Below are 27116 nucleotides of genomic sequence, written 5' to 3'. Positions count from 1 at the left end.
CGCCGTAGGTAACTATTCTGAATGTAACAGTTTTATTTTCCCCTCTTGTCTAACATTTCTTTTGGCTGGACGACACGGTGAAGCTTGTGTCAAAGCCCAGGAGCGGATCCAGCTCTTACCTGGCTGCAGGGAAGAAGCGGCGGAGCGGCAGGCCGTTGGGCCGGGGAGGAGCGACCCGCACAGCACAGCGGGCAGGGGTCTCCTCCGTGAGACGGATTCCAGGAAAGGCTCGTCCCTGCCTCGGGGAACCGGGCGATGAGGGGCTCTGCGGGGAGACTGACCCGCGGGGGGCTCAGCAGTGCCCAAGGCTCGGCCAGCTGCCCGCCTCCTCCTGCGCCCACACGCGCGGTGCCAGCCCCGCTCTCCGCGGCCCCGCTGAACGCCTGCCGCAACCCGCCGAACACGCCGCCCCTTCCCCCGCGGCCTCCCGGCGCCCCCGGTGCCCCCGCCGCCGGCTCCCCTCACAGGCCCGCGGCACCGCCGGGGCGGCGGGGGGCGGGCGGGCCACGGCCCCGCCCTCCGCGCACGTGGGCCCCTCTCCCGCCCCGCAGCTCCCCATTGGCCGGCCTCGCCGAGCGAGGGGGTGGCGCCCAGTCAGAAAGCAGCACAGAGCCCCGCCTCCCGCCCGCCGGCGAATGGCGCTTAAGCGCAGCGGTGCCTTTGGGGGGAGGCGGCGCGAGGTGACCCGGGCCGTGCCCGCGGCCGCCGCTGCGCTCCGGGCCGGCCCCTGCCTGGCATGGCGGGGCCGCGTGGGGACCGGCTGGCGCGGCGCTCTGCCCGGGCCGGCGGCGGCGGCGGCGGGTGCTGCTGGGCGCTGCCTACGGCGCTGCTGTGCGCCTACGGCTTCTTCTGCAGCGTGCGGCCCTCGGAGCCCTTCCTCACCCGGTACCTGCTGGGGCCGCCCAAAAACCTCACCGAGAGCCAGGTACCGCGGCCCGGCCCCCGCCCCCCCCGGCCCCGCCTGGGTGCCTGTGTCCGCGCTTTGCTCGCGGTGCGCGGGTGCTGGGGGTTACCGCCGTCTTTTCCTCCCCTTCCCAGGTGTTCAATGAGATTTACCCGGTGTGGACGTACTCCTACCTGGCGCTGCTGTTCCCGGTGTTCCTGGCCACCGACTACCTGCGGTACAAGCCCGTGGTCCTGCTGCAGGGCCTGAGCCTCATCGTCACCTGGTTCATGCTGCTGTACGCCGAGGGGCTGCGGCCCATCCAGTTCCTCGAGTTTTTCTACGGGATGGGGACTGCCGCCGACATTGCCTATTACTCCTACATCTACAGCGTCGTCGATGTCAATCTGTACCAGAAGGTCACCAGCTACTGCCGGAGTGCCACCCTGGTGGGCTATACGGTGGGCTCAGTGTCCGGGCAGATCCTTGTGTCAGTGGCAGGATGGTCCCTCTTCAGCTTGAATGTTATTTCCTTAACCAGCATATCCATTGCCTTTGGTACAGCGTGGTTTCTGCCGATGCCACAGAAAAGTCTTTTCTTCCACCATGTCCCAAGTCAGCAGCTCGGTTGGGAAATGAAGGTCATGGACTGTAAAAATGGATCGGCTGTCCAAGATCATCCTGATGTGCAGAGGGCACCTGGCTGGGAGGATGAGACCAAAGTTCCCTTGAACAGGGAGGGTCATTCAGCAGAGAAACAGGTGAGTTGTGCCCTGGGTTTACAGCAGGGGAAGATGCAATACTGATGTTGTCATGCATGCATAATATCTACGCAGCGGTGGAGATGTACTATTCAATGGCAAATAGTATCCCTTTGCTTATCCCACTTCCTTATTCACAGCACAGGAAAATTTATTCCTGGCTTCCTTTTGCTGATGGAGTGTGGTAAGCTGCTCTTTAGTTTCTCCGAAGTTATTCCGTGTGTCTTGCAAGGCAGTGATTAAAGTTCTCTGGGCATCAAATTGCTGTTCAATGGTACAAAGCGAGGGACATCTCTCGAGCACTAAAAATTGTGTCTGTCCAAATTCTGTGTGTGCTTCTGGATGCACTCTGTGACTTACAGAAAAGAGGTAGTTCTTCCTGCACTTGCGTTTTGAAAATACTTGTTACTTCAACTGTTGTGTAAGCTGTGCAGTAATAAGCAATGTAGTAGCTGGGTTTTATCTTATGATCCTGGAAGGAAACTGATCAATCAAGGAAACTGCAGTAGTCCTTCAGAGCACTTACAGGCTGATATTGATTAGTTACAGATAGGCAGAATAGAAGTGAATTGCAGGAAGTACCTGTGTGTAATAACAGCTTAATCCAGCTCTGAGAGCACCAAGGTCGTACCCTGACTGGTGGCTTCTGTGGGCTGTGTAACCTCTGACAAAGTCACTTCTATGGAAACAAGCGTGCAGGTGCCTTTGTCTGGTGGCAGGATGTGCTGAGTCCCGTGAGGTGGCGAGCAAGCAGCCTCTAGTTTTGAGGCCTGATGCGTGTGTGTAGTTGCCTGTCAGGTGAGTTTCTGTTGTGCTGCTCCAGGTAAAGCATGCATACGGAGAGCCTGTCATGGCAGGGGGATGTGAAGCCCTGGGGAAGAGCTCAGCCTTTCTCCTCGGTCAGGAGGAGGTTGTGCTCGTTCTGAGAACGAGCCAAAAGGTAAGCATGGCTGTTGGTCTAGTCAGCTAATGGGTATTTCACTTAGCAAGTAGAGGCAGCATCCAGGGCCACTTTCAGCTGCTTCTAGCTACAGCTGGGAATTAAAGGTATTAACATTCCAGGGACTTAATCCTGCCCCATCCAGCACGATCTTGTGTGAGCAAAAGTATTTTTATGCATGCTATACTTGCATGCTGAAGGGTTTTATTAAACAAGACAAATTCTGTGCAATAATGACTACAGTATTACTATAACTTACTGTCCCTCTTGCTTATCTTACTCCCATCCTGCGAGAGCAAGGGTGGTTACAAACTAATGGCGACAGCTTTAAAAAAGGAGCAAGTACACTTGCATAACTCTCCAGAGTTTAGTTTTATCAGATGCTAAAAGCTGTTAAGCACTGGTGTGTGGGGGTAGTCCGTCTTACTAAGGTAACGGCAACCACATTTCACAAGCATCAACAAAAGGCTGTACAGAAGGTACTGAGGAAGCACTGCCAGGTGCTGGGAGGGCAGATGGGCCATTCTTGCTTATCAAGCACATGCTTGGGTTAAATGTTCCAAATCAGTTTTTGCAGTGTATGTAACTGTTCCCTTCCCTAGTTTTCCTGTGCCTAAACTTGAGCTCCGTGTGAAACCTTCTGTGTGGGATTTATGTTGCCAAGGTCTCGTTGCCACGAGCATACCTCTTCCCAGGCAGTTCTCTTGGGCTTAGGAGGAATTGCAATCACATGTAGAGCAAGCGTTTTGGCAAAGCACCAGCAGGACTGTGTGGTGTTTAATAATGACGCTTAGAAATCAGTGAGACTTTGAGGGGTGGAAAAAAAAGGTGTTCAGGACAGAGCTAGGCTGTGGTCTTTAGGGGGTTTTAGTAGAAACACCTTAAAATGAGTTTTATTGAGCATGGAGAATAGTCTTTCCGAGGCATGCACTGCATGATTCTCCCAGGGAAAGGGCGTACTGCCAAGAGCCCAAAGTTGCTGCTGCTGTCCAGAAACTGCTCCGAAATATCTGTACCTCACTTCAGTGACAGTGCTGCTGTATGTTACCCAGCAGGGGATCCAAGTTCACAGGGGCTAGAGATGCTGGGTGGGCCTTGGGGGCCCTGCCCAGTCTCACATGAAGTAACTGCTGCTCTGACTTACTCAAGAAGGGTCTTGTCTGTCTAGAAAGACTGTGTGTGTTTGCATGCAGCAAATGTAATCAGTAGCTCTGTCTACAAAGTAAAGACATGCTTGTTTCCTCTGCTGCTGTTGGCATAAAGTGGTTAGGAACAGGACTGTAACAGCCTGTACGTAAAAACTTCCATTTGTTGTCATGCCCTGTTGCTGGAACCGATTAACTTTTTTTTTTTCACACCACTTCATGCGTCTGCCCCTTTCATGCTCTTTCTAGAAAGATTTCGAGGGGAAAGCTTCATTTTTATCTCATGCCACTCTTCAGAGCACTTGTATATACAGGAGCTGTCATTTGCAATAGCAGTGTCTGGTGGAAGTAGCTTCTGTTTCTCTTAAGATCTGCAGGCAACACCTCATCTTCTCAGAGCCTTGGTGAACATTAGCAGGCATAGTGTGTGGCGTAATGAGATTGCTTCTTTGAATATTTATAATCCCTGAATGCTAGTACTAAAGAAAATTGACTTATTTGTGGGGACTATACTAATCTGGTGGCTTTCACGTTCACTGCACTAGCAAATTTGGTTGTTTGGATCAGAACTTAAAAGTGGCAGTGATGCTTTTTGCCTGTGTGATTTGAGGGACCGGCTTCTGATCCTGTCTTGTCACAGTGGGTATTGTGTTCTGTTCTGTGTCGCTTCTCCCTGGTACCCTTCAGTTGCTCACACCGTACTTATAACATCTAGTGGTTACTGCTTTCTGCTTGAGAGAGCCAGAGGTGGGTGCCTGGGACTGAACCCTTCCTCTGCATGTAAAGGGACAGCCTTGGTTTGGGCAGAGACCAGCCACTGAGACTGTGGGATGGAGAAGCTTTTTTTCATTACTCTGTGGAGGTTTGTGTCCGAGAGTGGTACTGTCACTCACCAGTGATCAGACCACTCGAAAGGGGTGATTTTTGTGGAGCAGTGTGAACTATTTATAAACAAAGCCTTAACATTACTTTCCTCTTCCTTCTCCAGTCTCTGCAGGAGCAGAAAGTAGACATCATAAAGGTGCTGAAAGATCTCTGGCAGGACTTCCTCCAGTGCTACTCCTCCCAGACCATGTTCTGCTGGTCAGTGTGGTGGGCACTGTCCACCTGCGGCTACTTCCAGGTCATCAACTATGCTCAGGGCCTGTGGGAGATGGTGCTGCCTTCTCATAGCACGGAGATCTACAATGGTGCTGTGGAGGCAGCCTCGACACTGCTAGGTAAGCTTCTGGCATAGCTCCTGGTATGCTGTGAGAAATGCCTAGCGTCCCGCAAGGTCACCAGAGCATGGTTTGGAAGTGTCTTGTGTTCCCCCAGGTATGCAGGAGACACAATCATGGCATTCAGGGTGACTCTTCCGTGACATGCACCGGTATGGTGCTCAGTGTTGAGTTAGTTGCTACACACAGCCCTAATTCTGGTAATCCAGTACATACGTGTTTAAAGGAGCCTCCCAAGTCAACCTTCATTATGAAAAATTTGGCAGAAGGTTCCAGGCATGTGGCTGACTCTGTGTCCTTGGCTGTCACTATGTCAGTGGAGTTATGCTTGTTTTAACCACTCAAAGTCAGGCTAAGGGTTCTGTGGGTTTGTCGCTTTTTTTTCTCTGGCAGAGATCGTAGGGAACATATGAAGGGTTCCTGTACACGCGCAGCATGTAGTGAGCCACACACAGTCATTTCAGCACGGTTAGGCAGAAAAGCTATTAAGGTGAAAGAAGGTGCTTGACTTGAAAGGGACAGGTAGGTCAGTCAACACAAACATTTGTTTGTTAAGTTGTTTAATACTAATTGCCAGAACTAGGACAATACCTTTTAATATAGCTAACATACCCTTACAGAGGCTTTCTAGGCGTTGCTGCAGTATGTTCCCTTTCTTTGATGGCGTTGTCATTCCACCATCTGCTGTGTACATCACTTGGGCACAAAAGAAACCAATGTACACAAACAAGGAAGGCCTAGTACTTCCTTGGGCATGCTCACCAGCCCCCTGTTGGAGTTCAGTGGGAAGCTGTGGCTGTTTTGTAGTTCTAACAGCTGGTCTACCACCTATTGTTAGCTGGGTTCGAAACTTGGCAACTTGGTTCTGAAGGCTTTCGCTATGAAATAATTTCTGTCATACACTGCTCCTCCACTCTAGCATGCTGCTGTGGCTCATATTTCTTGTTCAATTTGGTTTCCTCTACCATCCTGCCTTAGTCCCAGGAAAGAGAAAATTGCTACCAGGGGAAAGAATACCCATAGTGTGGCCAAACAGAAATACTCCCAGAAAAGTGTTCTTCAAATATTATGAACATCTTTGATATCAAGGTTCTTTTTTTATATATATTTTTAAAGGTCTGTGAACAATGGACCTACTTGAAGAAAAGATGTTTGACACTAAACTTATGTAAAACTGAATTTTTTTAGTTTCCCTTTTTCATTTTTTTCCTCTGTCATTTTTATAAATGGTTGAATCATTTTGGGTGATGTTTTCTGAAAGCAAATTAAATTAGCCTCTGTCCCTGAACTGCTTGAAAGACAGAACCAAAAAATCCTTCTGGCTGACACAGATTCATTGCTTGGAATAAGTGAAATTCAGTGAAGTAATAATCTCAACTAAAAGCTTGAAGTGTGTAACAGGAATGGAAGGGACCTGTTAAGGATGAGCATCCAGTGACCTGACTTCCTAGGTGCTAGTGCAAATGCTTTAATTTCTGATTTCCAGTTTGAATTTATAAATGAGAGGTTTATTTATCTCCGATGTCATGCCAAGGTTGTATTTTAGCAAAACATCTTTGCTCTGGGCCAAAGAAGCCAAGTTTTTTCTAGTTGTTCTTTGGTAAAGTTAAGCTCTTTGTTCACTTTGCCATTTTACTAGCCCCTCTTTGCATAAAACCTAGTTTGAGTTGCAATCCTTTTTAAAGGTGGATGACTGAAGCTGCACTGAGCTTTATTCATTGGGGCCTCAGACTTGTAGAAGGATGTACTGTTCACTCTTCTCCCTTTACTAGAAATACCTTTTCTGGTGCATCCCAGATCAGTCCCTTAGGGTTGTACATGCTCCAAGTGGAGCCTTACCTGTAAGCCATAATCTCTTCAAGGGTATACCTGCTATGGTATAGACTTATCCACAGCCACAGTTGCTTTGTGGCACACTTGTTCCAGTGTGGCCTTTTCCATGGGGCACAACGCCTTCAGAGCTGTACCTGCTGCAGCACAAACATAACCGTGGCCACAGACACTTTGAGCTGTACCTGCTCTGGCATGGGCTTATTCACGGCCACGGACGCTTCGGGGTGTCCTGCTCCTGCGTGGGCTCATCCACAGGTCACAGTCCCTTTGACTGGAGTTCCAGCCTGACCAGTACAGCAGCACAGAAGCAGCAGCCATGCCCTGGCCATCCGCCAGCCCCGGCACGTCACCGTGGCTGTTATCAGAATGTTCCCGGGCACAGCACAGGGAGATAAGCAATGTGGCAGTACAGCGGGCAACAAATGCAACGAGCAGTCACTAATGAGCACTAGACTCTAGTATACACTAAGGCAAGTGAGCCCCATGCAAGCACAGGAGCCTGGTGATTAATAGCTAAACAGCAATAACAACTATAAACTCAGTCTAGCATATTCCAATCAAATTGGTTGTTATCTTGAACCCTTTGAGCCCCATGCTGGGTGCCAAAAAGGACTGTTGTGGTTTAACTCCAGCTGGAAACTAAACACCACCCAGCTGCTTGCTTGCTCCCCCCCAGTGGGATGGGGGAGAGAATCAGAAGAGTAAAAGTGAGAAAACTCATGGGTTGAGATAAAGACAGTTTAATAGGTAAAGCAAAAGTTAGGCACGCAACAAAGCAAAACGAGGAATTCACTCACTGCTTCCCATCGGCAGGCAGGTGCTCAGCCATCTCCAGGAAAGCAGGGCTGCATCATGTGCAACAATTATTGGGAAGACAAGTGCCATCATTCCTTCTTCCCCCAGCTTTATATGCTGAGCCTCGTATGGTGTGGGAGATCCCTTTGGGCAGTTGGGGTCAGCTGTCCCAGCCGTGTGCCCTCCCAGCTTCTTGTGCCCCCCCAGCCTGCTCGCTGCCGGGGTGGGTGGGAAGCAGAAAGACTCAGTGCAAGCATGGCTCAGCAGTAACTGAAATATGGCAGTGTTACCGACCCTGTTTCCAGCTCAAATCCAAACCACAGCCCTGTACTAGCTACTATGAAGAAAAATTAGCTCTGCCCCAGTGAAAACCAGCACAGCATCCCAGATCTGATTTGCCATTTTCCTGGCTCTTGGTCATTTTGTGCTCAGTTACAAGCAATGTTTGGCAACCTTTGTGTAAGATGCTATTGCCATCCCTGCGTGTACCTGTGCTGTCCTGCAGAAGAGTAAGTTGACTGTTGTGACTCGTGACTGTCAGCTGCCTGTCCTGGGCAAGATAAATACTGTTCCTTCTAGTGAGGTCAACTGACTGCTGAGCTGCATCCCTGCACCTTCTTGGGAATGTGGCAATCCTTTATCAGGCTGGGTTGTGAAACCACTGGATCAGTGTAGGTGTCTAATTGCAGGGCATGGATTGTATATCTTGTCATAATCGGGTGTCAGGCTGATATAACCTTGAGACACAGGGGGAGTACAAACTCATGAGTTGCTATGAGATCCCCAGAGAGTCCTGTCTGTTCCCATGTTTCAGAATTGCTGAGACAGTAGAGAGAAGGCTCTAGGATTTGGCTGCTTTTTGCATCTCAGGGTTTTGCTACTGTGGGAGCCAGGCTTTCAAAGAGCAGAATGTCAGTTGGGTGGTGTCACAGCAGGCATTAGAAATAAGAGTTTAGTGGGGAGAAATAAATGCCTTTCCCTTGGCATAGCTACCTTCTTCACTAGCCTGCAAGGTTGATGCAAGGGTCTGACAGGGTTGCAAGCTTGTACACACTGATGGTACACAAGGAGTCTTCATGTGCTTGAAGGATTTCTAAGACAGCAGGCCAGCTAAAGGCTGCAAAGAGCTTAGATGCTGCACTGTAGCGCTACTGTACAGTGGTCAAATGCTGAAAACAATCCTGTTTCTCAGATCTCCAGTAAATCTCGCTTTGTCAGTACACTCTCTTGTTTGCTGCGTACAGCAGCATTGTTATGCTGTTGGTTGCTATTTGGCTTGTTTGCAGAACAAGGCCTACTTCAAATGGGAATTTTCTTGTAATGCAATATGTATTTGAGCTTCTCAGTAGTTGCAGGTGTGATAGTGCATGAAACGCACTTCGTCTGCTCATTGAATTGCATGAAGTATCATGTACTTTACATCTTGTGATCCATTGTCTCTCCTCACTCCCGCTTCATAAAATCCAGCAGGAGTTACAAACCCGTTCTGGTTGTAAAGGATGGCTCTTGCACAATCAACAGTGCCTGATTGTAGCTTGCAATCAGGCTGCATCCTGGGAGACATGGATCGGGACCCTGCTCTTAATCTTACAGGCCAGCATGAAGATGACAGTAGATGTAGTTTTTTCTGCCTCCTGGGAAAGAGCTGTAGCAGCTGTGTATCAAAGTGGGTAGTGTCTTCCTCCCTCCTACACCTGCTAAAGCACCACAAAATAATTAGCTGAGTGCTTTTGAGAACTGGGGTTTGCATTTCTCTGTAGTCCAACTAACAACACTGCTACAGTCAGGCACAGAGGACTGAGTGGCTGTGGTCAGGTCTGAGTCCTGGGGCTGTCGTTTGGACCTTTTGGTTTTCTTTTTTTTTTTTTTTTTTTTTTTCTCCCCTGTTCCTGTAAAAGAGAATGGGAGTTTTCAGCAGGGTTCCAGGTGAGGGAGAGGTCGGGAAGGAGTGCTGCTGAGGTGTGCACATGAGTATCCTCCACTTCAGTTGTGTTTGGCTATTAGGGGCTATACAGCTCCTTTGCTCTAGTTCCAATTACTAACAGTTATGCTTTCATTCCCCTCACAGGAGCTGTTGCAGTGTTTGTTGTGGGTCACATAAAAACATCCTGGGCAATGTGGGGTGAAGTGGCACTTGCCCTGTTCTCCTTTCTTATTGCTGCTGCTGTATATATTATGGACACTGTTCGGAATATCTGGGTGTGCTATGCATCCTATGTTGTCTTCAGAATTATCTACATGCTGCTAATCACGATAGCAACGTGAGTATCCTTTTAATGTAAATTGCTCTCAAGGTTACAACTGGTATGAAAGCTGGCGTATTTTCCGTGTATCTAGTCTTGCCTGCCACAAATCTGTTGCAAACTTATGTGTGGTGTGGTGATTCAGGTTGGAAACTGAGACATAGAGATATATTTGGCTGATAGTCTGCTCAAGCTTAAAAGTCTTATGACACTAAAGTGACTGCTTCCAAATATTAGACAGTGCTGCTTGCCAGGAGAATGTTTTTCATAAACATGGCTGGAGCAAAGTGTTAACAGATGAGAAGAGGACAACAATTTGCCTGTGTTGAAGTGTCAACTTCTCCTAACCTCTAAGGAGGAAAACTTCAATGTTGTTTCTCATTTTGGGGAGGAAAACACAGTTGTTGTTGAACCACATGTGCATAATCGCAACAAGACAGTCCAAGTACAATATGAGGGGTGATGCTGAAGCTGGTAACTGCAGAAGGAGCTCTGGTTAGAGGGATGTGGGAGGTTATGGACCACACTGCAGTAGGCTGACACTTTGAGATTACCAACAACTCTCTGGGATCAGAGCATGTTGTATCTTCTCTGTGTGACAAGACCCTTTAGCTACATCAGACAGGGGGGCTGCTTCAGTAAGACTGAAACTCACAGAGCTCCCAGAGTGGTGCTTTGGGGCTTGGTTGCTTTTTTTTTTTTTAAAGTTTTTTACATGTGTCTCGGGGTCTCTTTTAGATTCTATGCTAGTCTGTAATGATCCTATTTAGAAAAGTAAACTATCAGTGTAAAGTAATTTAACTGTGGAAAATACTGGACCAGTTTGTGTAACTCTTCATGTTGCATAGTCTTCTTGTCCAGAGCTTGTTCCTCCTATTCTCACATTTCCCGGCTCTTTCCCTGTCTTTAAGTTTCTGGTCATGCATTTCTTTCCAGGTTTCAGATTGCTACAAATCTCAGCGTGGAGCGGTATGCCCTGGTGTTTGGGGTCAATACTTTCATTGCCTTAGCACTTCAGACTCTGCTCACTTTGATTGTTGTGGATGCCAGTGGGCTTGGGCTGGACATCTTCACCCAGGTATGATAGCCTCTCTTAGCTCTACTGATGGGAGGGAGGAAAGTAAACCAAGCTGTAAAGCTCCTCAGCTACCTGTTTCTGGGTCAAGGGTTTGACAGAGGAATAATCACTGATTCCTGATATTTTAGAAGAGGAAAGGAGCTCTTGTATTAATTTTCTTATAAATTTGATAACTGCTTGATTTAACTTAACTGCTTCTTTTTTATTATTATTTTTATTCCCCTTCTCTGCAGTTCATGATTTATGCCTCTTACTTTGTGGTCATCTCACTGGTGTTCTTGGGCAGTGGCATATACAGTATTACAAGAGCTTATAGAAGACAAGAGCCGATGCAAAGCAGATCTCCTGAAAGCCAGTAGTGCACCAAGTGAGGACTCTTGGTGGCTACATATGAAGATATAGGTCTGTTTTTTAATCTCTGCCTTTTTTTCCCAAGGCAGTCACCTTAATGGTATTTGGTCTGTATTTATACATTTTAGAAGGTAAATGTATTAGCTCTTACTTAAGTAAGAATGAATACCTTCTTTCTAAAACGCCTTTTGTTCTTCTGTTGCATATATGGGATATGCAGCAAAGAACAGTAAATTTTCTCAAAGAATGAAAGCCCTGGGATGGTTTAGTCTAAGGCTGTGCATCTGGAGGCTGCCATTGAAAAGGCAGCTTCGTGATTGTCTGGTCAACTGCTGCTGTCTCTGTCACTGAGGTGCTGCTGCGGGGCAGAAGTGAGGGCACACTAACAGACCTCTCTGGCGAGCTCCGGGCCTGGGACAGGAGGTGGCCTTAGGCTTGTGCTCTGCAGTGTGGCTCTCGCTGTGGCTGCCCCGTGATGCTGGATGCTCCATTTTGGGGACTAGTACGCTTAGGTTTCTGCATATGCATGTGCTTCCTTGAGCTGCTTGTACTGTTACTGTCATTCCTGTCTGTCACCCCTGCTGCCAGAATTTTACCATAGCTGATCATGGTGCTTCCCAAAAAACCTAACTGTGTCCTGGGGCAACTTGTGATGCTGGTGAATTGGCTATTGGCAGCGCTACTTGTGCTGTGAAGGCCTGTGCCCAAGGGACTGTAAAGCTGGAGGGGAATGTTGCGACGGAGGGAAGACACAGTCACTCAATATGAGTGATCAGCAGACTTCGTTTATTGTCTCTTACAGTCACCTTTTATGCCTTCTTATAATTAGCTCATACATATTACAAAAGTTAAGCTCATTATTGGTTGGTTGCCTAAATACCAAGCCCGCCCCTAGTTTCTCTTCTGTAGTTATCTGTTCCCACCTGCAACATTCTTTTCCCACCAAAATCTTCCTGTTATTGTGTAACAAGGACAGCCAAAGACAGTGTATTTTGCTTTACTTCAGATAAACTGAGAGCGATGTGCATTTTTGTTCAGCCAGCTGGACTATGTTTATGTAAACTTTTTCAGCTAGCCAGTTATCCACAGGGGAAGCTTTAGAGGGAGTTTAAGTAGACAAAATACTAATCCAAGGGACCCTTGGACACATCTGCCTTTGTCCTTTAGGACTGCAAATTCCTGCAATTATCGGAGTCCTGCCTCACAATCCTGGGGGCTGGGCTATTTCAGTAGGGTGGTGGATGTTAGTATAGCACTGAGAAGGAAGGTGACTTGCAGGATTTTAAGCTGCTATTTGTGACCTTGGAGAATCACGACTCTGGTGACACCTTCAGGTATGGTAGTTACCAGGATGACTGCCTGAGGCTTTGAAAAATGCTGATTTCTGGTGTCAGTTTTTCCCCCTTATTTTAAAATGCCTTTATGCCTCTGGTGGGTCTCTGTCCACTAGTTCTACCTCTTCTTTCCACCTAAACAGGGCAATGAATGTTTGGAGTGGACAGTTCTTTTATTTTGTCCAGTCTAAGCAATTTGGGACTTGCCTTATGGCTGGTTTTTAAATTTATTTATTATTTTCCAAATTGCTTCAGTACTGGGAAGGAGTTGCCCAGAGTTGTCCTGGGCTTGGGCACCTGGATATTCAGGCACCATGACCAGCACAGCAACAGATACCTGTAGTATACTGTGGAAATAGCCTGGGGACTGTCCCCATTGCTGTGCAGGTTGTGGTGAGTCTAAGTGCAGGAGAACTGGCAAGGAAGAAGATGCAATGCCGTGTGCTTCCCTCCATGCCTTCTCTCTGCTGGTTAGAGCTGCTTCCCGTCAGACCCCGAAGCAGCAGCTTCGGTTCGTTGCTTGCTTTTAGTGCCATGGAGACTTCACAGCATCAGGGCTGGGAAGGTGTTTCTCTCCTGGCTGGGACAGGTGCAGCCTTTCTTATCGCTTCTGTGAGTCTCAACCTTTACCATGCTGCCAGGTGAAGGATCAGTGTGTTTGGGATGTGCTGCCTGCTCAGGGGACCACTCCCCAGAGCTCCTCTGTGCTTGCAGCCTGCCTCTTAAAACAACCCCCTAAAGAAGGGCTCAGCTGTACTGGCACTTACACATGTAAACCTAACTGCCTTATCCTGAAATGGAAACTTGAAGCCACCCATGTATATATTCCTTTCTTTACTGTTTTTTGTTTGATTGTTTGTTTTTAAACAAAAACTGAAGCTATGAAATGCCAGCTGATGAGCTGTGCCGGGAGAAGGATAGAAAGGGCATGTCCTGTCCTTTGGTCTGATGGCAGTTGCAGCAAGGCACAAGGAGTGGGTTTACAGCACTAGTGTCAAGTAACCAAAAGCAGCAGCTCAATTTTAATCACGTTTTTCATACAGAGAACAAAGCTTTGATGGGGAATAACCCAGTTATTTAAAAGCAAGTAAAAAAAAAAACCACAAATGAGTTATAGCAATAACAATGATTTTTCTACCAAAGCAATGAAACTGTGCCAACTGCAATAGAGGCGTGCTACACCACATCTGTCTTCAGGCCCATTAATTGTATGGAAGCCACACCTGGATGTTTTTCAGGTTCCTATGCTGTGCTGTTGTGATGAGGTTGACTGTAGAGCCTGACTGGAGCTGTACATGGTTACTGATGCCTATGAAATTCTGTGAACATGTTGACATTGTTGGTTTCTATGAATAGCTATTTTTGTTAAATAAAAACACTCTGAGGCATCCTGTGTGGCCAATGTTTGTTTTGTATTTTGTTACCTTGCTAATCCACAGTGCTGCTGCTGCAGGTTGTTCTGAGCATCTTTGTTATGAAGAGGGAAAAATATACAGGACAAACCATGCAAAAAGAAACAAGTCTTCAAGAAGCTGATAGTTGTTGGCTTTTGGGTAGGTTTACAGAACTCTGCACAAGTGTCTTGCACTGAGGATCATCAATTGCTGAGCAGTTCAGAAATACTACTCTCTATTTCCAACACAGACTGGTCCAGTGAGGGAAAAGATAACTCGCTGGTGCAGGGTAACCTGTTCAGGATGCATCAGTCTCACTGAGTGTTTGCCATGCAGGAGAACCTTTCTATTGATATTGACCTAATTACAAAATTGAGTCCTTAAGGAAGAAATGTTGTACGCTCCCCATCCTGGCACACCCACCTTTGACAGCCTTGGAAAGCTCTCCTTGTCTTGTGCTTCTAGGAGAGATGGCTCGTACCTGATAGTAAAGGCTGGGCTGGAGGGCGAAGTGGTCTCTGTATATCTGCTGCCACTTTGATGAGTTCAGTGTGGGTGGTAGCCTGACAAATCCTCTGCTCAACAACGCAAACAAGAGGGAAGGGGGAGCCTTTCTTAGGTGTGTGTCCTTGAGAGCCTTATGGCTGAGGCAGGAGGGGTAGGACTGCCAGCACGTCAGGTTTGCTCAGGATTTCATTCATTTGCCTTCCCTCAGTGAATGCGGGAATCAGTGTGTGAGGAAGAGTTTCTCGGCAGTGTGGAGGATTAAAATCTCTGCATACAACAGGAAGGTAACTAGTACCTCATACAGGTACAGCATTACCCTTTAAGGTGGATTCCAGCATTTCATGTCTCTGGTGCTGGCGAAAGGTGCCAAGGACCCTGAGGCTGCTCTTGCCTGTGAGCGAAGCAGGTTTATGTGAACTGTGGCAATCCCCCTTGCTCCTCCCATTGCCTCCTGCCACACTGTGTACAGCCAAGAGATCTGAAAAGACACCCAGCTGCTGTCAGGGAGCTGAATTCCTGCATTAGCGGCACAGCACACGGTGCGGTTTGGTGGAGATGAGATAAATACTGCAGACGGCTGGGGTGTCTGCCTGGGATGCTGTGGCTGTTTCTTTGTTCCAGTCAATGCTGGGGGCTGCTGGAGGTGAGTGTTCCCACCAAATCTGTGTGCCCTGCGCTGGGCTTGCTATGATGCTGGTAAGATGTGGTATAGCTGCTGGGCTTTAGGATCGCTGTTAAGGGGAGAGGCCAGGTGCTGGGCTTGTTCAGTCCAAAAAGTGAGGAATAGTCCGAGTTGCCAGAGGCTGCTGTTTCAGGGGCAGCACCCACTGCTGTCCCCCCGGGCTAGCACTGGCGTGACAGGGTTACACTCAACTGTGCTGTGGCTGTGTGCCTGTGAAGCAGCCGGCTGCTCTGGCAGTGCTCTCAGGGAAAGGGGAGGGCTTTGCGTGAAAGTGATTGTATTTTCTTCTCTATCAGTGTGATCATAGCTGAGTGTGCTGGGAAGGAAAGAGGGACTTCGGTTATGGAAGGGGCAGGAGACTGGGAGCTCTGGACACTGCACCCAGCAGCTCTTGACAGTGTCAACTGTTTCCTACGCAAAGGTGCTTGTTTAACATAGCGATGTGGAGGTGTTATGCAGCCTTTCTCTGTCAAATATACTTGCTCTGCGCAAATCAGTGTTCCCTTAACACAGTGTCTGATGCATTAGTGACATGGAAAAGAGCAACCAACGTGTCGGGGCCTGACCTTGGAGACCTGCATTGCTTAGCTGTTGTTTCCATTGCATTTTTTCATAACCATGTTCTGTAGCTCCTTCACAGACGGGAACATGTGAAAAACTAAATCTAATGACATGCGAGTTAATAAATGTATGCATGAATTTAGATTGACCGTAAGGTATCATTAAATTATTGTTATCAAACATCACAGCTTGATCTTCCAACAATGGGGTCCAATCCTTGTCTTACAATCATGCTGATTTTTAACTAGTCGAATAAAGCGTCATCTGTTGTGAATGAAAGGGGTAGTACCGCCTTGTACGATGAAGGATAGATAGCCTTATGATAAAAGCAGAGCGAAAAGTTTTGATATTGTGCCCAGTTGTCTTTATTTCACTCTGCTATGAACTTGTCAAAGCCACCCGCGTGTGACATGTGGAAGAAGTTCGGCATATTGTTTTGAGTGGAACAACTGCATGACCCTGGGTGAGGTCAGTGGTTGAAGTTTTTCTAGGTACAGCAGGAACCATTGCCAAGCAGGTACCCGAGTGTTATCTCAGGTAGGTATCAGGAGCCCTTCCAACCCACTGGAAACATTGTCAAAACCCATTTATCTTTCTTGCTGTATGATGTAGGATTAGCAGAAACCCCAAGGTCGTGAAGCCCAACCTCCTCCCGTGGCATGTGGCCTACAATGAGAGATGTCTTCAGAGATCTCCTGAACCCCACCTTGAAGCGGTTTATCTTTTCTACCCCACATGACTTTGAGTGAAAGTGTAACTCTACCTGCGTTACTTTGAGAGCTATCAAAGCCCTGGCTAAATTTATTCATGGCTGTTTTCTGCCTTTACTTTCCTTGATTAGCATTAACTTTTTAGTGCAGGGAGTGCGTTGCCCTCTGCGATGTGTGGCCTTCTGGTGCATTTGTGGAGTGTCATCCTTCACTTTGCTGGGCCAGTGTATTCCAAACTGGGGGCCACAGCTGTGTGGGGGACAGTGTGACAGGTGCCACGTCAGTGCTGCCAGCGAGGACAACTCGCTCCTTCCCTCCCTCCCTGCACCCTGGGAGGGCCATCCTGCCCAGGCCCATGTGCTGGCGGTGGGGCCAGGGAGGGTCATCCCCCAAAACACAGTGCTGGGAAGCACCACGTGGTGCTGCATGAGCCTCGGTCACCTCGGGGGGCTGCTGGCAGCGTGGGCCCCTTCCCCTTGCCCGGAGCTGCCCTCACCGGGCTGAGGGGACTGCAGAGGCATGTTGAACACTGGGTGGTCTGTACCTTGGCCTTGCGCTGGTGCTGCGGGGTGGGAGTTGAAGCTGCGATATGAGCTGACATTTGGAAATGTTTTTTTTTCTAATGAGCAACTGTATCTGCTTCCTGTTGGACTACACCAAGCAGGGTCAAGCCAGTGGCTCTCTGCGGTAACTGGTGGCAACACCAACAACCATGTTTATTGGCAGCCTTTTTGAAGTCATCAGTGTGTTTAGCCAGCTGTTCAAATACCACTATTGCTTCTCTGGGGCCGGGCAGCACAGCACTGCCCTCTGCAAGACCCTGATGGGCTGCAGCAATGGGGCAGCCCCTGCCCAGTGCCACCACAGCCAGCGCCTTGCAGAAAGGCCTCTGCCCCATGGGGAGCCCCCTGTGCGCTCCATGGCAGCTCTGGTGGCCACACAGCTTGCCGTGGGGCCTGCTCATTGCAGGGGCACAGCATCCGCGGCCTCTGGGTTCGTCTGGGCCTCCATGGAGCAGGTTGCAATGTGCTGCCTCCTGCCACAGCTCTGCTGAGGCACCTGACCCCTCTGCCGGATGCCCCAGCCCAGGAGGTAACCTAAGGTGTGTTTTGGTGGCGTTTTTCCATAAGGGAATTCAATTATTGTGGGGTTTTCTTCCTTTTTTTTTTTTTTTTTTTATCCTTTTCTTTCTTCTTTTCACATTTCAGAGCTCTAGGCACAATGTGTGATTAATGCAGAGAGGTGTCTCTTTAGAGATGCGGCGTTGTCTCTATGAACAAAAGCTCGGATTTTGACGCTGCTACCTGTCGGTTTGATTAGACTGCTCATCACCAGCCGGAGCGTGAATAACACAAAGCCTGCCGACGCCGGGGCTGCTCCCAAACCGGTGCACAATTTAACGGCATCATCAGGCTTGTCGCTGGGCAGGGAAAGCCGCCCGCCGCGCTGCTGCCCCTCCCGGCTGGGGGCTTCCCCCCCCCGCTCCGTTAATTTCCGAGCGTTAATTGGGATGGCGCGGCGGCAGCGCCCGCCGCCTCAGACCTGCGCCCTCACAGGGACAAAGGCGGGAAGCGCGGGGGGGGTGAGGCGCCGGGCCCGTCTCCATGGCAACGGGGCGGTGCCGCCTCGCGAGCGCGCTCGCCGCTGCCTCGGCGCCGGCGGCAGGGCCAGGTGCGGGCGCGGCGGAGAGGAGTTTGGCCCTCGGGGGCCGCCGTCCGAGGCTGCGGGGAGGTGAGCGCGGGGGCGGCCGCTGCCGCGGCAACGGGCGCACCGGGGCGGGGGGGGCCCGGTGAGCGGGGCAGCGGGGGAAGCAGGGACGGCCGGTGAGGCGAACGGCGGCTGCACCCGCCGGCCGATCCCGGGGCGGCCCCGTCGCGGGAGGCGCACGGCCGGCGTCGGTGCGTTACGGCGCGATCGCGGGTGCCGGTGGCCGTCGCCGCCGGGCGCTGCCGGGGGCTGGGCCGCGCCCGGGTACCGGCCCTGCAGCGTGGGACGGAACGTTCCGCACCGCAGCCGGGCTGTGCGGGTCTGGGTGTGCGTGGGGCTCGGTACGAACGGCCGCCCGTCGCTGTGCCCCCTTGTGCCCTGGCAGAACTGCACCGCGACCAGGCGGCCGTCGGCTTTGCACAGCTCGGTCCCAGCGCACCCCCAGTCAGACCAGCAGCAGGTGGAAATGAAGGCTGGAGATTTCCTGATTGCCTTTGGTCCCTGCTAAAGCTGAAGCGCTTGAATCTTTGCTTTGTAAAATACAATAGGCGCTGATGCAGGATTTTCTGGAACAAGGTCATTAAACTGAAATTAGCTGTTGAGTCGTGGCTGCTTGGTGTTACAACAGAAGAGGCTGATTTTTATGCTGCTCCCGTTCATTACACGTATCCTAAATAATATGGAATAGTTTTTGGTATTTGTGTAGGGTATCACGGACTGACATGAATGTGTTCTGTTAAAGGCACAATTCAGCTCGGTCGCTTTTGTGTCCACTTACCACAAGGCTGAGTTTAAGAAATAGTTCTTTTGTGCTGAAAATGTACTACAGCAGAGTAACCTCCCTTAAGAACCCAGGTACATGTTGTCACCCGAACCAAGAATGTTTGTGAAGGAAGGGGCATTTCCCAGAAAAAATCATTGGGTGTTGTATGAGAAGAGGTGCAGGAGGAACATGGTGGAAATGGTGTGGAAAGCCAAGGCAACAGTCTGAACAAGCTTTGAAAATTTCAACTTAGAGGCATCTAGTGTGAATGACTGATTCTAGTGGTGACAGATAAAATGAAGTAAATTGGGAACAAAAAATTACCAGATTTTCTTGGACAAAATACGGATCAAACAAAAAAGATGAGCTTTTCTCAGAGTTTCTGTACAAACAATTCTGCAACAAAAGTGCCTGGCTTTATCACCATCTTTTCCTTTTAAACAAATCTTGACTAAATTTTGAAGTCTAAAAGAGTAGGACTCTTGTCAGTCGTGAAATGCAGCATTTTAAGAAGTGGAGCTGGTGTCCCTAAAATAACTGAGAACTTGGAGATGCTCATCAGAACTTAAACCAAATGCTTGAAGGAATTTAAGCAACATCTTCTGGATGGAACGGTTTTTACAAAATGCATTACAAAGTGCTTGGACAGATAGGGAAGTCCAGGACCAGGCAGGATGGTCACACAGCAGAGCTGTTTTGCTGTTCTAGGGCTATCCAGGGTCAGAGCTAACTTTCCCATTCCGTATTGTGCTGCCCTAGGCTAATGCTTGTGTCACGGTCTTTCAGTGTGTTGTATATGACACGGATTTGTCCTACTAGAGAGATGCTTAGAAGTGGCACCTTCCAGCCTACAGCAGAGAGTACAAAGAGAATAGGAACTTCTGAATAACCAAGTTCATTCTTTCATGTTGCTTTTGCAAGTCTTCTAGGACTTGTGCATCCTGCATTTTTTCAATGTAACTTTAAACAAGTTAAGATTTCTTTAAAGCAAAATGGGCCAGACAGATATAAAACAATGTAAACCACGCCTGGCAGCGATGAAAGCTTGTAGTACTTCTAACAAACATAAAATAGCCGTATCTTTGTCCAAGCATGAGACAAAAAGATCATGGGGACTAGTTTTAGCTCTGTCAGAGACTTACTGCAAGACATTAAGTCACCCTGGTTTGCTTCGACTCAGATCCTTCCCTAGTAGTCAGAGCTGGAAAAGCCAAAACCATTCATGTTTATAAACCACTGGTGATCTTTAGTCCTGAGGTGCTGTGGCATTGTCTAACATGGTTATATTGATGCTGCTCACAAGTTTGATGTGGATGTCACAAGAGACATATTTGTGTGTTGCTGTATTTGTGTGTCACTAGAGTTTTAAAACAATTTTTTTCCCCTCTACTTTTTGTAGTATTGCTCTAACACATCACCAAAATGAGTGAAAAGGAAGATCAAGGAGATCCAGCAGATATGGGTGATTTAGCAGAAAGCGGAGAATATGAAGATGATTTTGAAAAAGACCTCGAATGGCTAATTAATGAAGAAGAAAAAGAAAACCTTGGTGAAAGAGAGGTATTTGTTAAATTAAGTACTAGTTGTCTTATTTAGATTGGAATGATAAGCACAAAACTCAGTACGGTTTGATAGGCACATTCACTGAATTTTGACAAGGAAGGTTATTTGGAATTATAGTGAAAAACAGTTCAGTGAACTGGTTAGTTTCGTTGCAATTGCCTTAAAAACAGAAAAATCAGTGTTCACTGAAAATAATGTTTGCTTCAAAAGTACTTCTGGGTTACTTTCAGTGTTTGCAGCACACATTGTTCTGTTTGTATGCTGTCACTGATGACTTTACCGCGCAAGCCATGGTTAGTTAAACTTTGTGCAGATGTGAACATTGAGAAACTGCAAGAGTTGTTAGTGCCAAAAAAGCTGTTAGTTATGACATGCACTATTTGACAGCCTGTTTTAGATTTAGGGTAGTTGGTACTGCTCTTTTCTCTCACTGTTTCTTTTCTCTTTCTCTGATACTGTTCTTTGTTGGAGAATAGACTAGTTTATTTTAATTTTTTTTAGAATCCTGAAGAAAATGAAGAGCACGTTGAAGCACAAGTTGTTAAAGTTACAGACAAATTTGAGGAAGACAATGAGGAAATGGAAGAAAATCCAGAGCAGCTGTCAGAGGCAGATGTAGATGCAAAAGTGAGATCCTCCAGTGAAGAAAGTTTGGAATCCAGGTCTGATATTAAGCAGGGGGACCGTGTATCTGATACTGATAGTGAAAGCTCTGTCCAGGATTCCAAGCTGGAGAACCAGCAGGAACTAGATGAGGAAGAGGATGAAGAAATAAAGCGTTATATCTTGGAAAAGATTGAAGAAGCCAACAAACTGCTGGAGAACCAGGCTCCTGTGGATCAGAACAGAGAGCGAAAATTAAAATTTAAGGATAAGTTGGTGGATCTTGAAGTTCCTCCTCTAGAAGATGCTGAAGTTTGTAAAATTGACCTTGCAAGAGGAGATGATGTTTCAAATAGGCTCTCTCGGTTGCGTATTTCTAATGAAATGGGACAGGAAAGCACATCACTTTCACCACATGCTGGCAAGGATGAGGACAAGAAGGATGGCAAAATCCTAGTTGAAAAAGATGGGAAGTTTGAACTCTTAAGTTTACGTGATATTGAAAGCCAGGGCTTTTTGCCCCCAGTAAGTGTTTCTTTTACTGATGTTGAAACTCAACATACATCTCCAAAATCTTCACACTACAGTCCTTTTGGCACTGTCTCTCGAATGAAGGAAGTGCCTCCAGCAAGACCGGGAGCACATTCTTTTTCTCGTGGTGGTGAAGACTGTGTCTATTTCCCTAAGCCTCCATCTAACCCTAAGCGTCGTCCAAATTCTGCTATCAATGCTGCAAGAGGTCTGGGAAAACGGAAGACTCCACAGAGGGCACAGTCTGCAAATGTGCCTGTGAGAAGCACCACTTACTGTCTTTCTCCCAGACAAAAGGAATTGCGGAAGCAGCTAGAACAAAGGAAGGAAAAACTGAGGAAAGAGGTAAAGATACAGAGGCAACAAGTAGATCACAGTGACCATCCTGTTCCTCTGCTTCACAGAGACCACATGTTCAGGGCATTCACACCATTTTTCCATTACAAGAGAGGCAGCAATAACAATACTACTAATATTAATTCTCTGGAATTTGTACAGAATCTTTCAAAACTCCTTCCCTTAAAAGAAATAAAAGAAAAAAAAACCTCACAGAGTGGTATAGGATCATGCCTTGCTTACAGGAGAAATTAAGTATTTAATATATCCTTCATAAATAGGCTGCCTTCTGCTGTATTGTGCTTACTGCTTTTGCTTATTGACTCTGTTTTTACCTAGGTGTCATTACAGGCCCACTGTTTACTGGAACGTAGCACATGGTGTCTCATCTCCACAGATTATACCGCAATGCAGGAAGTTAAATTAACCACAGTAATGCAGGTGCATGTTTGGGTGCTGATGAAGTCTGTAATAGGCAGTTATCATATGGGAGAGCGTTCAGTCATGAAGTAAGATTTACACAGGAGAATGACCACGAGAACTGTGAAAAGAGGGACGTGTTTAACGTGTATGGAAGATACAGCTCACTTCGAAAGTGCCATGCCTTGTTGCTTATATAACATGCGCGCAGGTGAATTCATGTTGACTGATAATATAACTGGATATTTTTTCCTGTAAAGGTTTTTCATGGGTGAGTTTGTAGTAAGTTTTCTCAGTCAGTTTTTTGCAAAGCAGGTTTTCTTTCCTCCTTTCTCTGTTAATCCATACTACGTTTCCTTCTTATTTGGTTTTACTTGGGCCCTCCACAGAGGACAAAAAGAAGAAAATATTTCCAGTACTGAGGTTATTTTTCTTATATCTATAAAGGGCAGTAATTGAGAGGGGAAAAAAACCTCACCCAAATTTTATTTTAGAAAATTAAATCAGTATCTTAAATATTACTGGGGAAAAAACCCTTTTCTTTCTCAGCTCCTTATTCAGCAAAAAATAATACTTAATAGTCAGCCTCTGACAGCTGTAACAGGAACTTCAGAAATCTTCAACAAAGATTTTAAAAACTTAAGATGTTTTTCTTCACTTTGCATTACGATAATACAGTTGCAAAAAGGTAACTTATGTTGGTCTGTAAAAAAGGCATGAAGCATCTACCATTCTTCTGTGCCACGATGTTCTAAGTAAGCTGGCTAAGTAGTTTCTAAGGTTGCTTTCTATCTGTGGAAATAGGTCTAGCCAGCTTTATTTCAAGAGTTTGCTGAGGCTTAGGCCAGTAACAAGGGGTACGAAAAGTGAAGAGTTACTGATGTGTTTTCCTTGTACACACACAACTAGATCTCTTGACACCATACTCTGCGTATTTAAAGTAAAAGGTAGTGTGGTGGAAGTGAGGAAGGTTATTTTCCTAACAGTGTGTGCTAAATCTCTTCTGTTGTTGGCTGACTTACGAAAAGGTAAGAATGTAACACCTTATTTCTTCATTCTTTAATTGAGTTCCATTCTGTCATGGATGCCACTGGCATGAAACTTTTCTTGACATTGCTGGAATCTATCTGCTTCATCGTGGTAGGGTTTCTTTTAGTAAATTACAAATCGTAAATTTGGAGGATAGTCTGAAAGTTGTGTGTAGGTGGGAGGAACATCATCTGTTCACAAGAAGAACAGATTTCTCTGAGCGTTGAAATGAGTGGGAATTGTAGCTTCCGCATCAGAGAGTCAAAACCTAGTAAAATGTCCTAATCAGCTTTCCAAAGCATTGTTTGAAAACCTTTCTCCCTCTTGTAGATACTGGCTGTTAGCTGAAAAGCAATCAAACGCTCCCCCCACCCTCCACTCCTTTCTTAATTTTGTAAAAATCAGTTCATTTTGTAAACCTGAAAAAAGTGTTAAGCTATTAATAATCCTTAAATAAATACATTACAACTTCTATGTCTAGGAAAAAAAATAATCTCTTATTTATAAGGTAGTGCCTGCAGTCCATAGGTAGTTAAATATCCTTGAAGGTTTAGTGGTCCATCAGGCCCGAGAGCTGCATTCTTTTTTAAAATGCACCAGTTTAAACCAATTTTAAGCCAGTCAGAGATGCTGGGCAGGCTTAATTTTAAATGTCTTTTCATCTGTTTCTACTGAAATGTCTGTAAGTTGTGATGTATCATGGAAACGGAGGTAATCACACAAAAAGGATTAGACTGAAAGTATCTGAATGTCACATGAACCACAGAAGTGCTCAAACTCGTTTCTTCCTAAAAGTAGCATAAACTATGATGGACTCTTTGAATATTCCTTGTTTCATCAGTACTTTTGTGTCTAATTCAAATGGCTTGCTTATTGTCTATGAAGGCCTTACAGATTAGGATGGTTCTCTTAAAAGCTACGTTTATTCATTCTTCATTCCATTTAAGGAAGAAGAAAGGAAAAGGGAGCAAGAAGAACAGAAGAGAAGAGAGAATGAGATGGTTTTTAAAGCTTGGTTACAGAAGAAGAAAGAACAAGTGCAAGAAGAAAAGCGAATCCGTCGTGCAAAGGAGCTAGAAGACTTGAACAGCAAGGTAAGATCTTCATAATGTAGGACTGGGATCTGCAGCACTCTTGTTAAATAGGAAAGCAAATTCTGACCCTGTATTTTTAGCTAAGCATATGAAAATTTACAGTAATAGGAAATGTTTTTGTTACATTGTTTTCAGTGAAGAGTCAGATCGACTTGCATGCTTAGGATTGTTCTGCTTGGCAGGGTGGCTTGCAGTGCAGAAGCTGCATCTGTGAACTTAATAGCTATAAAACCACAGGAGATACAGTGATGTTCTTTTTTATCAGGAGAATGACTTGATTGAACCCTGCAGCAAACCCCCTTTGAAATGTATTCCTTACCATCTGAACGTGATGACAAACAGTTGATGCACGTGATCTGACCAAAACCTGAAGATTCAGATGCTGTGTTCTGAAGTTCCTCTGCCTTGTAGCAATAGGCTTGAAAAGCTAAATTCAGTATTTTTTAAAACATATGGCTTTGAATGCTTGCTCATGTGTATTCCATGCCAGATTAACATATGCTTGAGTTTGCTTATAAGGTATGTTTCATGGATGGGAGATGCCAGCAGAGTTGAAAAAATTAGTATAGTGTGATTAATATAAAGGTCATTTAATGATAAGCCTTGTGTGTATATATATGTGTCTTTTTTTTTTTTTTCTTTTTTTTTTTTAAATAGGAGAGGAGCAGGAATCCAGAAGAAGCCTTCAAGTTATGGCTTAAAAAAAAGCACCAAGAACACATGAAAGAAAAACAGATAGAAATTTTGAGACGCCAAGCTGAAGGAATTGCTTTTTTTCCAAGAACAGAGGAATGCAACAGAGCCTTTAAAGAGTGAGTAGGGTCATTCCTAGGGAATCATACTTGAAAATTTTGTAGTCTATCAGCTTAAGACTGTGGTTATTTTATGGTACATCTTTACTGCTGAAGTCCTTTTTGTTTTGGGCTTTTTTCTTCATGAATATGCCCTCATAAACTTACACCCTAGCAAAAATAAATCAATTCCTTGATGTTGGTGGTTCACTGTTACAAAACTGCTTGTCAGAACCTGAGCTGAAATAGTGACTGACTTCTGCTCAGAAAGGGAGATTCTACTCCCTTACCCCTTTTTGCCTGTTCTGGAACAGGCTTGGGTTGATTCAGTTCATTAAACAAGCAGAAAGTTCATCCTATAAAATTATTTTTTTCTCCTCAACAAAAGGGGGGAGGTAAGTGTGGGTGCAGAAACAGCAGAATTGGGATGGAAAAGTGGTGCTTCCTATCTTTAGGAATGGTGGGCTTTTAGACTGGCTGAGCCATGACACCTAACTTGATCCTACAGGACAAGGTGACTAGTTAAATGGGGGCAAGCCTCCTTTGAACAGATGGCATAAAACTTGCAATTGCAACTGTCAGTAGTTCTAATCCTCTTTCTCTTTCCACAGATGGCTAAAAAGAAAGAGAGAAGAAAAACGAGCAGAGGAACTAGCTGCTAAAGAGCGAGCAAGGCAGCTTAGATTAGAAGCCAGAAGAGCAAAACAGATGCAGAACATCCACTGTATTAGTTCAGAGCCAAAATCTTTTCGCTTCACAGACCATTACAGTTGAAAGTTTGATGTAACCACAGAGTTCTTCGTGGCAACACTCTTAATTTTTATAGCTTGAGCTTTTGCTCTTTACAGCTACTGACTTTTTGTGGTGTTTTTAAAGCTTTCAAGCAAGTTTAATAATTAGTTTCATTGACAATGGTTTTACTATCTATTTATTTGTGATTTTGTTGAAAAGCCTGCTTTTATGTATAACTCAGGGATCTTCTTGGTTTGACCAAATCTAAATAAGTATGAGATCTATGTATGAGGGTGGCAAATATACATTTCTGTCTTTAAAAGGCACTTTATACTCAACTCCACCATGAATTCCTGGATGCAGGCTATTATGTTGAATTTTTGCTGGATTTATATTGCTGTTTGTTGCTGCTTGTGATGAAGACTGTACAAGGTGTTACGTTGTTGGAAAATGTTGTTTCTTGTACCACTTTCTATTTAATTCTGGCTAGATCAGAGGACTGTTTTATTTTCGTTCAGGGAAAGAAGTCATTGAAGGCTAACATGTATGTGAACACGCAACAGTTTTTGAAACTTATGTCTGTGAGTCATATTCAGTAGTTTTCAGTTCCATGGAAAGGTTGTGAGAGTTATGACCTTTACTGATACAAAGGAAACTGGATTCCTTGTATACATGTTCATGTTTGCTAAACTAATTATAATAAACTACATCACCGTACCCAGCTAAATGGTCTCGTCAGAGAACATGCTGAGGCCACTAATGAAATCATAAAACTAGTGGAAGATGAGAAGCATTCTGTCCAGCTATGTGTCCACCATATTTCATGATCTGGCATCGTTCTTACATTTTTCCACATTCAAATAATTTGCTGCAAGTAGTGTCACAGAAGTGTAGTAGATACAAAGCAAAGCTGTGATTAGTAGTTTTCCGTTACCCTTCTGGAGATAGTTATAGGCATATTGAGAGAGCACTGGTGTTTGACCAGAGGGTGCTGTGTTGCAGCTTTTGCCAGCACAGATGAAGGGCATGGATGTGAAATGAAAATTTCACATGCTACTGAGAAACACGAGTAACAGGTGCCTTCCTCCCTCCTCTACCTTCCCCTGACAC

General features: G+C 46.2%; 2 protein-coding genes across 8 annotated transcripts; both read left to right on the top strand.

Moving 5' to 3' along the window:
• The first annotated feature begins 686 nt into the window (after positions 1 to 686).
• SLC19A2 (solute carrier family 19 member 2) lies at positions 687 to 13978 on the top strand. Its single transcript, XM_037387974.1, has 7 exons — positions 687 to 925; positions 1039 to 1644; positions 4718 to 4949; positions 9646 to 9838; positions 10757 to 10898; positions 11132 to 11981; positions 12345 to 13978. The coding sequence occupies exons 1-6, from the start codon at positions 737 to 739 to the stop codon at positions 11255 to 11257; spliced, it is 1488 nt and encodes a 495-aa protein (XP_037243871.1). The 5' UTR covers positions 687 to 736; the 3' UTR covers positions 11258 to 11981; positions 12345 to 13978.
• On the top strand, positions 10826 to 26733 carry CCDC181 (coiled-coil domain containing 181). 7 transcript variants are annotated; one of them, XM_037387971.1, is made up of 6 exons: positions 10826 to 10898; positions 20307 to 20467; positions 20972 to 21949; positions 24337 to 24483; positions 25141 to 25295; positions 25886 to 26733. In XM_037387971.1, exons 2-6 carry the CDS (start codon positions 20330 to 20332, stop codon positions 26046 to 26048), a joined length of 1581 nt encoding a protein of 526 aa, XP_037243868.1. In that variant the 5' UTR covers positions 10826 to 10898; positions 20307 to 20329; the 3' UTR covers positions 26049 to 26733. The 7 variants fall into 7 exon arrangements, with proteins under 7 accessions (XP_037243868.1, XP_037243866.1, XP_037243869.1 ...); XM_037387969.1 differs by lacking the exon at positions 10826 to 10898 and adding an exon at positions 11216 to 11300; XM_037387972.1 differs by lacking the exon at positions 10826 to 10898 and adding an exon at positions 17418 to 17539.
• Positions 26734 to 27116: the final 383 nt, after the last annotated feature.

This window comes from Falco rusticolus, chromosome 5 (genome assembly GCF_015220075.1).
Source record: "Falco rusticolus isolate bFalRus1 chromosome 5, bFalRus1.pri, whole genome shotgun sequence".
Taxonomy (NCBI): Eukaryota; Metazoa; Chordata; class Aves; order Falconiformes; family Falconidae; genus Falco; species Falco rusticolus.
Note: the sequence above shows the minus strand (reverse complement) of the source record. Positions and strands in the feature narration are given on the sequence as shown.